At 36.2% G+C, this 12,550-nt stretch overlaps 1 protein-coding gene across 4 annotated transcripts in view; it reads left to right on the top strand.

Annotated features, from left to right (window-relative positions):
* Positions 1 to 6,152: 6,152 nt before the first annotated feature.
* LOC125665629 (ceramide synthase 5-like) overlaps positions 6,153 to 12,550 on the top strand; it is a 38,083-nt gene continuing 31,685 nt past the window's right edge. For 3 of the 4 annotated variants that reach the window (XM_048898374.2, XM_048898371.2, XM_048898373.2), the window contains exon 1: positions 6,154 to 6,360. In XM_048898374.2, the coding sequence (XP_048754331.1) occupies positions 6,182 to 6,360 (179 nt within the window). In that variant the 5' untranslated portion in view covers positions 6,154 to 6,181. Of the gene's footprint in view, positions 6,361 to 12,550 lie in introns of all 4 variants that reach the window. The other variant, XM_048898372.2, reaches the window with a different exon arrangement.

The raw sequence follows: 12,550 nt of genomic DNA, 5'->3' as shown, positions 1-12,550 counted from the left end.
TTACAGTTAAGTTTAGCGTGACTATCTTGGCAACAAAGTCTATGTTGACTCATTTTTATTTAACTACAATTGATTCTCTCGATCATGTTAATTGAATGTTAAGAAAGTTAAAAATTCTTAAGTTCTCTAGTCCACCAACTCCTCAATCATCTCAATTCTCTATATGTCTCTGTCCCCTTCTTTCCATCTTGCAGTGGTCCACACCATCTTTCTCTTTGTTATCGTTGTTTGAAGACCAACATGAAATTTTGTGATTATTTGCGGAGTTCCGGCTACTGGAACTCGCTCGATCTTTGGTTTCCCATACTTGAATACTTCATCTACCATTTGGGATGGTCTTAGAAGCTTTGTCCTAGGCAGGAACTGGTTCACTGCCTTTACAGTCTTCTGCAAGGTAGACTGGAACTTTTCGTCTCCAATCTTTCTCTTGGAAACTTTGATAGGTGTCAGTTCTCTCGGATTCTTAATGATTCTGCCGACTTCTTCTTCAGAGGACTTCTCATCACTCGACTTCTCGAACTCCTTTGGGTCTTCTCAGCAACGTTGGTACCTCCTTCTGGTTCAGGCTCTTCTGAACTTATTTCTTCAATATCAGAATCTTCCAACACATCGTCGTCTTCTGAGGGGCAAGGTGAACTAACAACATATTTTACCAACTCTCGGTTCTCCTGTACTGGAGTTTCCTGAGAGTGCCTCTTTTTATGCTTCACTAAATTAGCATTTTTATTTGTGCTTTAACTGCATTCTTCATAATGAAATATTTTCTCAATTTGTCTTAATCCACATTCACTTATGAGACTCCTTAACTCATCTAAATCCTAGGTCTTAAAGGGACACATAGAAAACTTGGTTTGTTTTCTAGTAGTGGTCCTTGTAAGGGGCATGATCAAGCCTAAAAATAAAAATATTTATATTATACTGAGTATCTAATCGAACAACTCATTTATTGATTGATTTATGAATCATCTTCGATGTAGTCCATCCACCATTGTGGAGGACGCCAAACTCGGCCACGAATGTTTGGTAATGAGACATTGTTGGGATGATATGATCACGGCAGGTGTGACCGGTCGACAGGAGATGCTTACTCCTCCTAGGCACCTGATCCCACCTCTGGTATATCCAGGGGTCCGTGTTTGCCCAATTCTCTATTTTGTATTGCTTATAGCAGTTATGAGATTGATCACTGTTCGTTATCTTCACCTTTCATGATTCATATTCCAACTCGTTTTCAGGTTTTCGAAGAATATCTTCATCACTGAGTGATGCATCTTTAATTGAGACTTCTGTTTTTGTCTCCATATTTTCGTTTTGTAGCACTTGCTCTCTCTGTATTCTCATTCTTTCAACGTGAATGATCTGAGAATGATCTGAATCGACCTCATGGACCGAAATCAACTTCAAAATTCACGTATGTGAATTCTCTTAAGATTTTGAACGGCCTTTCCGAAAAGTTGTAAATTTTGGAGATTGTCCTGGTTTATATCTTGGAGAAGAGCACATACTTCATCATCAGGTTAGAATTTTGTGCCAGCGTATGATCGTGCAAAGAGTTTTGTCGTAGCATTGCTTCATTCGCATTTTGTCTAGCTATTATGTGAGCAATCTCCATTTGCTCTTTTAATTCCTAATTCCATTGATTCTCTGGAGTCTTCTTTACACTAGTTGGCATCTCATATATGAAGTCAATTGGTGTTCCCACTTCTCTTCCGAGCATTAAGTAGTTAGGACAGCATCCTGTCGTTTCGTGTTCTACTGACCAATATGTCATCATGACAAATGGAAAGTGTTCATCCTAGTCTGTGTGGTGTTCATTTACATATGAGCTGAGCATGGTAGTTAGAGTTTTGTTAATCCTCTCTACTATACCATCAGACTTGGGGTGGTAGGGTCCATTATGTGTTTTCTTGTTGTGCAAGAATTTACACATTTCTGTGAAGAGTTTACTTTTAAACTGAGCTTCCTGGTCAGAATGAATAATAGAGGGTACTCCCAATCTTGTCACCACTTCTTTAACGAATATCTCTGCAACAGTTCTTGCCTCGATATTCGGCATTGGAATGGCATTGGTCCACGTAATAAAATAGTATGATATTACTAAGAAATATCTATTACCCTTTTCTGTTGTAGGTAATTCACCAAGGATGTCCATTGCTATTAGTTCCATTGGTAAACCGGCCCCAGCTATATCTATTGGTGCTCATTTAGTTGTTGTTGGACATTTGCGCTTTGAGCAAAGCAGCCAGTGATGTACATCTTTCTGAAGCCCGGGCCAGTAGTAAGACTGTCTTTTTTCTGATGCCCAAATGTCCTACAGTCTTCAGATTATGACTATACTGGAGGACATTTCTACGCTGACTCATTGGAATTACTGCTTGAAGAATGTCTTTATCTTTATTTTTCAGTCTTCTGAACAGTATATCAATCTGAATAACAAGCATATCTTTCTGTGTCCAAAGAGATTTGATCATGACTCCTCCCGAGTCGAGGTCTTTAGATTGAGGTTGCTCTGTGATCTTCCACCATCTGCGGATGTCACCTATATCCTTGTCATTCTTCTGCAGTTCACATAATGAACAGTTATCGTACCGTGAGGCACTTTTTTCTACAGGCCCTTACTAAGGACAGTTGGACTTTAATATCATGAGCTGATGTTTTTCGCACTCCGGATCAATTTACACTTTTTGCATGGACGTCGACTTAGCCCATCTGCATGCCTAAGTTTCGTTCCTGCACGGTGCTCAATGGCTATGTCATACAAGCTTAGGATTTTCATCCAAAGGTGAAGATAACGAACAGTGATCAGCCTCACAACTCTTAAGCAATACAAAATATAGAGTTGGGCAAACACGAACCCCTGGACACACCAGATGTGGGATCAGGTGTCTAGGAGAAATGAGCATCCCCTGTCGACCGGTCACACCCGCCGTGAGCCCTATATCTTGACCAGGTTAAAGGGGTTATCCGTAGTCAATATCAGTGTGCCAGGAACGGCCTAAAAATCGGTATAAAACACTTCAGACAACATTTGACCCAATTATATGTTGTATTGGCAAACTATGTCGTTATAACGACCATATGATTTGCGAAATGCTGACTTTAAACGAGATCGTTCTTCAGTAATAACTGTATAGGCCCAAGAAGGATCTTACTTCAGTTACATTGTATGGTTCAGGACACAGTTTCAATCTTCTTTGGATTTGTTGCAACGCCTTGTTTTGAAATAACAAGACCCAAAGTATTCAACTGTTTCCGAAAATAGCAAACATCTGGACGATTTAATGGTATAATCTAGATATACCAAGCAGATTTCCCAATGTAGTCCACTTAGTATTGTCTTGTCCTTCATAAAACTCCCATATTCTCGACAAGTTTTGTAAGCTCAGAACGTTCATTGGTCTTTTCGGTATTGCCAATTGGTCTGTAATAGCCTTTCTTTTCTGTGTCTTTCCTTTCTGCTTTTGCATATGCTTCAAGCTCTACAGCATGTCTTATCGCTTCGTTTAAGTCTCTCGGTCTTGCTTGTTTGATTCTTAGTCTCATATCTGAGTCAATAAGGGCATTTAAACATTGCTCCTTAGCAAGAGTTTCTCTTACGTCATATAGTGCTGTAGGGTATGCCAGATTTGTCAGTCTTCTGATGCTTTGTCCAATTTCTGGCAGAGATTCAGTAGCTCTCTTTCAACGTTCACGAAGCTGTGCTGGATATAGCTCAGTTTGGTTCAGGGAGCAAATCATTCATCATAATTGTTCAATGCTTCTCCAGATAAATTACTATAAGAACCCCTTGTGTTTGACCTTTCAGTGACACAGCGAGATATGATCCTTTTTAACGTTTTCTCCTTTTCCCCAGCATTGCACAGGCATCAAAGTGTCATTTATAGTCTTGCCATGAGCTCGAACCGTAGTACGTGACGGGTTTTACATTTGGTTTTCCGCCTTAAGATCTTTGCATGTCAAACTGAACTGCTCGTTCTGGGTGATTTCCAGGATATCTTTCAGTAGTCACCATTTAGTCTCAATATGTCTCTAACGTTCTGTTCTTTCGTTTGCCTTCGATATCTAATACCGGTCTCAAATTCATCTGATGAACAAGTTTTCTGCTTAGGTTTTTGAATGAGATACGGGCTCAGATCGTACTGATCGGCAATACATCTATAGTCTTTTTCCATCCGTTTTGTCTTCCCCCAGAAAATGTGCTCTTTTGACCTTCCAAACACCCATAGGGCTAACATCATTGTCTTAAAGAGTTTCAGTGCTAATTAATTTGTATTATGGTATTTCATTCCACCCCCCCCCCCCCATGTGTATCATTGTTGTTCCATGTTTGCTTATGACTACAACACAACTTTTTATATACTAGATTTTTCCCTCTCAACTATTTGAGGACATTGTATATGTCACATTTACTCTGACATCTGAATACACCACAGTGAAGAAACCAGAATTTCAAAGGGGGTGAGTAGCATGTGAAAGTCAAGTATGAGTAAAAATACTCAGCCATTTTGGGTGCCAAATCTGGGGTTTTCATCTATATATGCCAGTAATGCCTTGTAAATGTGTGGGGAAAATAGAGGGGTTGTCCCTATAAATCTGCCACTGCACCCCTGCCCCCTCTAAATCTGCCACTCCACCCCTGCCCCTCTAAATCTGCCACTGCACCCCGTGCCTCCTCTAAATCTGCCACTCCACCCCTGCCCCTCTAAATCTGCCACTCCACCCCGTGCCTCCTCTAAATCTGCCACTGCATCCCCTGCCCCTCTAAATCTGCCACTGCACCCCTGCCCCCTAAATCTGCCATTGCACTGCTTGCTTTCTCTAAATCTGCCACTGCACACCTTGCCCTCTCTATACCCGCCACTGCACCGCACCCTTTTTTGTTTGTTATTGTGTTATTCATGTTAATGTTTTTTAACTTAATTGTTTGTTACTCTCGTTTTGCCTTCAAGAAAATAGCTTTGTGTGAAGGTTTTCACATATGGTATTAGAGTAATTATGATCCAATGAGATATGATCTCCCGTTCTGAACTTACTATATTTATTACAATTGAATGATCTCCAAATCTCGCATCCATACAAAAGAATTGGTTTAATTGTGTGATCAAATACATTTAGAGATGTTTTGATTTTAGTATTCATTGATAGAATTTCTCTATTTATTTATTTTTTATTTTTTTTTTTGTAGTTTGAAATATGCTTTTAGAACTTTTTATGTAACTCACTTTGAGTAAAGGAGAAAATACCTGATGCACAAAAGTATAGACCAATTGCAATATATCTACACAAAAGTATATACCAAGATATCTACATGTACAATGTTGTACATATTCAAGGTTATAATTTTGATATTTGAAAACATGTTTGTTATGTCTGCCTGCTTTGTTGAGTACCAGAATTTTTGTTTAATCTGGGGTTAGAGTAAGACACCAATTTTTCGCAGTATTTCTCGAGGACATTAAGTTTTGATTGTAATCCTTCTGCAGATGTTGATAATAAAATAATATCACCTGCATACATCAAGCAGTGTTTAGGTGAGCCATTGATGTAAACAGGATCAATCGATTTTTTCAAGATAGTTTGGAAGATCATTAATGAAAATCTTAAAAAGGTTTGGACTAAAACTATCTCCTTGTTTAACTCATAATTTATCCGGAAGAAATCTAGCTGTAACACTGTTCTCAATTCAAATGCAATCTTAGCTAACTTCATACATTCGTTTAATAATATTATAGAATAGTGAGCCAACTCCAACTTCAAGCAACTTGATTTTTAGTCCTGTGTGAACGAATGAGTCAAAAGCTTTCTGGAAATCAACAAAGCAAGCAAACACGCTACCTTCTTTTCTTTGACAATACTCATCAATTATATCATGAAGTACAAATATAAGATTTCTTAAAAAGAAGGGACTTGTAAATTATCTATGATGTTATGTTTAAAAGTTGAAACATATTAATAATCCCGACCTATATAAATATATATATTAATATATATATATAAATTTTCCTGGGAATAAATTATATCTCATACGGGAAATTGCATTCATTTTACTTAGTTTGTTTTCGTTCAGTTTCATCTTATCATATTAATTTTATGACTTTTTAAAAAATAGTTATAATTATTTTCCGGATTCGATTACGCTACTGTTACCAGTTTTGAAGTTTATATTTAAATCGAAGAAATAATGGCGTTGAGCAGTGCGTATGACATTTTTTGGAGTGAATGGTTTTGGTTACCAGAGAATGTAACGTGGAAAGATTTAGAAAACAAAGACGGTGGTTTATATTATCCTCAGGCAGTACATCTTTTCATCCCACTTGTTCTTGCAGTAATTGTATTTGCAGTCCGTAAATCTTTTGAAAGGTGAGTCAAAGCATGTGATCGAAGGGTGTGTCCCGAGAGAACTCGAACGGAGAAATCGTACGATGTTTAGATGCAAACTACATTAGAGTGATGCCTTAATTATTCTTCTATATAAGGCTCGTATCATGAAAACATTTTTAGAAATACGGCTGTGGAGAAAAGCAAATACGAAATGCTAAACTGAAAATGAAGACCCCCGTGCGACGCGTCGGCATGTCATTCCGAATAAACTCTGTCAATTTTAAGCATCGTGTTATGTAGACTCTACCTTATTTTGAACATTCAAGGTGATGTTTCATTTGAAAATCATTCTTTTCTCCACGTATTTTGCAAACTATGCAGGCTAGAACTTGTTACTCATATAATTTTTCCAAATGTAAATATCTTGCTAAATCATCATAGTAAATGTAGGTCCTACTAAGATATATATGCTAGTGTTTAGTTTGTAGACATGATCGGGGTTGTAAATTCGTTGAAAACCCATGATTACCGTGTAGGCTATTAACAGAAGCACTTCAAATTGAAGAATCCCACACATTTTACACATCAAATGGTGTTCAGTTGTCAATAGTTTTCCCTCCATGAAGTGCTCAAATATCTTGCTTTAATTTCCCATAGGATAATTGGAAACATCTTGACTGAATTGGCCTAATTTTGTTTTGATGCAAAAGATCATAGATTTAAAGGTTTGCCATGTGGTAAACTGTTGTTATGATTTATAAGTTCCCTCAGGAAACTTATTTGTGCAAATGCAAGTTAGCTATTGGTTTTTTTTGGGGGGGGGGGGGTGCCACTCTGAATGATGTAGTTAGCAAAGGGATATACAATCTGTGTTCATAGCAAACTTACTTGAAGTAGCTGAAACATCATTGAATTGTGATTAAACGTGTGGTAGTTGGAGCTATTGAAAGACAACACGGCTACCACACCTGAAGAAGATTATGAATTTTCAGTGGCAGTTCTAATGAAGTGTATTTTGTAATGACCTTTATATTCATCATTATTTGAATATTTCGAAACTTAACATCACATAAGGTACTGTGTGTATTTGAATGCATGTTTTATGTTATATTCTAGAGGCGAAAACATGACATGAAAAATATTGAATTTATATACTTAATTATTCTGCAACATATCATTTATTTAATGCCATGTAAGTTAATGTCTGACTGATCCCGGATCAGTTTGATTCATTATCATCTGAACTGAAATAGATGCAGCATGTTAAAAAAAAAATGCTTGGGTAGGTATCTTTTATCTTTGTTTTATCTAAATTATATTGTGTGGAATTGGAACATTTTGAAGTTAAAATACATATACAGATACTAAATACACATTATCCATAAATGTTCTTGAAATTTTTGTTTTTTAATGCCAGGTTTTTGGCAAACAACTTTAGGAAAACATTGGATGGTTTAAATTGTTCTCCATGGCTTAAGTACAAGGTAGCACTGTGTGGTGCGAAGTCCTCTTCAATCCTTAAACTTATGAAGAATATCTTATTGAAAAATACATGTAGTTGAAATAATGAATGATTATCTGTATCATGTTAGTGCACCTGACTAGTTATGAAGGGTTTCCAGATTCGATTCCCTGTCCAGCCATAGATTTTCTCCCTTTCTGTTACATTTAGTACCATATACCACCTCTGGATTTACATGTGAAAGTTCTGCCAGGGCCAAAAAGAATCTGGGCTGTGTCTTCGAGGAAGAAGGCAATTTAAGGAGGGAGGAATGTGGTGGTCAGCTGGGTTCGATCGTTGTTGGCCAGTTAGCTCAGTTGGTAGAGCACTTGACTAGAGATTCAAGGGGCCCGGGTTCAAATCACGGTCTGGTCCGTTGCATTTTCTCCCTGTTGCATAATTATGTACATGCATGAAATGCAGCCAAAACATGACATTAATGTACATGTATGTCATGTGCAGATCCAGAAATTTCAAGTTGAGAGAAGTGAAAATCTTGCAAAATTTTATAAGTAAACATGTCTTGTATCTACTGTGTACACTGTGCATCATATTGTTTTACATGATGCCAAACATGTTTACAATACTATTTGTTCTTTATTAAATCATCTTAAGTGTTCATCAAACAAGAGGCATAACTCCGGTTGAGTAAAGGTCAGCTAGTCAGGGGATTAGATATATAAATTCTTATCCTGATTAATAGTACATGGATAAGATCTTATCAGTAAATCAGCTTACTGAGATGGAACATTTAAATCAAGTTTTTTGGATAGCCCATTATTTGTAAACAGTGTATAAGGGTACACAATGGTGCTCAGAGGACAGGTTTGCACAGTCAACACATTTTTATACCATGTTTGCTCAGTAAGGGTTAAGATGTTCAAAAAATGAAATTTAAAAAGAATAAATCTTTTTTTCTTTTTCTTTAAAACCCTTCTGAATATGGATCATAATTGAATAGCTTGTACTGTTGAAAGATTGAAAATGCAAACAAAGTCAAAACTGGAGACCAACACCTTGAGGTTAAAATTGTGGAAGATTCTCACAAGTGGATATCACGTGGTATTCAGCAGGGTCTGTATCCAAAGTATAAACTTAAAGAATTAAAACAGATCACCAACACATAATGAGAACGCAGGATACACTTTATTGGTTGACTGGTCTCGACCAGGGGGTGGTCGTCATCAGAACAAAATTATAAGAATTGTCTCTACTGAGGTAAAAATTGTGGATCACGTTACTATTGATAACAAAAAATGTGGAACGTTGAAAGATTGAGTTCAAAGCTAGGTATATCCTGACCATTCAAATATTAAAAACTTCGTTTAAAATGTTAAGTTTTGTATACTACTTGAAAATTATTACAATATAATTGTCGACATCTAGTACAGAAGAACCTAGCCCAGCTCTAATGCTCCTGAATTACACAAACATAAAAAACTAGACTAACAATACACACTTCAGTTCACTTTCTCTGGGCTCATGGATATGATACGTCAAAGTAGAAAATTTCTCTAGTTGAAACAATCAGGAAAAGTGGTTATGATTTTTTAACAGAGATAGTGTTAGGGGTTTAATTATAGCATGACTCATCAGTTGTTTTCTTCAAGAGCTAATGATTATAAATATGTTATTCTTTATACATAAACAATGTCTTACTTATTCCGGACTGCATTGTAACTGATCGGAGAGTGAATATAGTACACTACTACACAATATACTCTACAGTCAGTTGTAATATTGAACTGATCTAAAGTTTTAACAAAGTTACAAACAAAACTATCATAATAACTGATGAAATGTATGCAGTTGACAATTAACACATTGAGATATACATTTGCTTGTTATATCGTGTGTGTTGGAGGGCTTGTTGATACTTTTACTAATGTGTTCATGTATAATAATGTTATGTTACCATACATGTGTGTACAGCATGTATATTACAATTCATTCATCATGTGCATCTACAGAATTCCTTTGTGACAAATGGTTTTGTGGAGTAATTAACTTCTTGATTCAGACAGACACAAGATCAAATAATTTGTCTACAGACATATGAAATAAATCAATCTTAGACTAGTACAAATGTCAAGGGACATTTTTAAGCAGTACTAGTTGAAAATACAGAAATATCTTCATACATGTTTTATAACAGGGTATTACAGCAAAATTTTATAATTAGTGGTGCAATAGCCTCTAAGGCTGAAGTGAAACTTCTAATTGTTTTTCGAAATAAATTATTATTCCATTTTATTAGGAAAATGTGATTTTTTTTTAAAAAATTGTTTAACGTCCCTCTCAAGAATTTTTCACTCATTTGGAGATGTCACCATTGCTGGTGAAGCACTGCAAATTTTAGGTCTATGCTTGGTGCTTATGGCCATTGAGCAGGGAGGGATCTTTATCATATGTGCCACACCTGCTGTGACACAGGACCTCAATTTCTGCGGTCTCATCCAAAGGACCGCCCCATTTAGTCACCTGTTACGACAAGCAGGGGGTACTGAGGACCTATTCTAACCCGGATCCCCACTGGATGGAAAATATGAGTTCTTGCAGTATTAAGAGTAGGGTGTCTGTATACAAGTGCAGACATATATCCCAGGGTCATTTAAAACACCTACACAATCTTTGCAGAAGCAGAGTTCATTTTCTTTTTAATTAAAGAGTACCTGGCACAGTTTACACAAAATCAAAGTTTTTTTTTTTTTTATAATTAATGAGTATATAGACTTGATTATAAAATCAATACATTGAAATTGATATTGAATTTATATAAATGTGTGATTGTTACAAAGCTATAAGTTTATTCAGAAGACCGAGTCGGCTATTGTTTGTATTTAGACAATTTTATGGAGACTTCAGGACACCTTTTTCAATAATTTGTATAGTATATATGTACTTTGTATCGGATTATAATTAGGTCACTGTTTGTACCTCTTTTCCAATGGATGTTACTGTAAGGTCAGCAGGTGCTGTTTATGAGCAGGCTTCTATAATTAATCCATGTGAGGCCAAAATAAAATTATATAGTTTGTTTGAAATTGCCACCCGCCTCATTAAGATTATGCCCGCTGGAAAATTTTTATTGACAAAATTATAGAACCATGTGATTGATGGCTTGGAATACCATGGTGTGGGATTTAAATTTAATGCACACACACACACATACACGAAGCATACAAGTGTTGTGTTTATAGATGAAATTATTTGCATTGAATGGTCTTTTAAAAAAAAGAAATTATACTGTCTTTAATTTCAGTATTAAAACCTGTAAATAATTACACGTAGCAATTCATATTTTTGTGGTCTTTCAACCTTGAGAGGTTGCAGACACTCGGGTTGATTTGTGTATATGTCCTTTATAAATTCAAATATTGTTGTGGAGTGAATCCTGGCTTTTGGCACAGACATGGGCATGATATATGGGCAAGGCATTGGTAGAGGATTAGGGAAGAATTAAATAGTGTCTTTTACAGGAAGGGTTATGTTTTCTTTTGATACAAATATAATCACCTTAATGTCTGACTCGGGCTTTCACTTTCACTTTTAAGCAGGTGTCATGTGTGCTGCTGTATGGTGGTTCTCTTGTATTTTAGGTGTACATGTTCGTGTTCAGACTATAAGTTGTAAGTGTTCAGGCTATAAGGTATAAGTGTTCTGGCTATAAGGTATAAGTGTTCAGGCTATAAGGTATAAGTGTTCAGGCTATAAGGTATAAGTGTTCAGACTATAAGGTATAAATGTTCAGTTTATAAGGTATAAGTGTTCAGGCTATAAGGTGTAAGTGTTCAGGCTATAAGATGTAAATGTTCAGGCTATAAGGTGTAAGTGTTCAGGCTATAAGGTATAAGTGTTCAGGCTATAAGGTGTAAGTGTTCAGGCTATAAGGTGTAAGTGTTCAGGCTATAAGGTGTAAGTGTTCATGCTATAAGGTGTATGTGTTCAGGATATAAGGTATAAATGTTCAGGATATAAGGTATAAGTGTTCAGACTATAAGGTATAAGTGTTCAGGATATAAGGTATAAGTGTTCAGGCTATAAGATGTAAGTGTTCATGTTCAGGCATCATGTGCATCGATAACCAAAAACTCTTATAGTGAGTGCTTTTGCAGAGTCCTAAAGGTGTTCAGTCAGTTCTAGCTTGTCTGCTGACGAGTTCAGATGGGCAGTGTGTATGTATTTATACACTTGTTTGGTCAGCAGGGATTTGATTAATGTTTGATCAATCTATAGCTGCAGGTTAAATAGAATATACTGCCCAAATGCCCAGGATACAAGTGATTTACTGGTACTAGTACTGTACTGTGTGTGTACTGGGCCATATAGTAAGGTGTATAGTGCTGTTGTCATATAGTATAATAATTACAAATGAACAAGTACATTTCTTTATTTGACTTTATAATCAGTCAGTATCTGTATTACTGCAGCGAAATAAAACTTCATGAACATTCTTAGCCTGCATGGTATAGAGGTTTTTTCTTTATAGCTAACAAAAAATATGAAACTTGTACAGCTTACAGCTTCATGTTAATGAAAACTAATAAATTAATGTAAGATAATATGCATGTCATTCTGATACAACTAATTTGTAATCTGCATTTTGATTGGCTAATACACTGATCAAGCAAATTGTGATGTCATATTAGGCAAAATGTAACATATAAAATGCAAACATTTCGTAGCATAATGAAAAACACTCCAACAAAATAAGATGAAAATGTCGAG

The sequence above is a fragment of the Ostrea edulis genome, chromosome 10 (assembly GCF_947568905.1).
Source record: "Ostrea edulis chromosome 10, xbOstEdul1.1, whole genome shotgun sequence".
In the NCBI taxonomy this organism is placed as follows: domain Eukaryota; kingdom Metazoa; phylum Mollusca; class Bivalvia; order Ostreida; family Ostreidae; genus Ostrea; species Ostrea edulis.
Note: the sequence above shows the minus strand (reverse complement) of the source record. Positions and strands in the feature narration are given on the sequence as shown.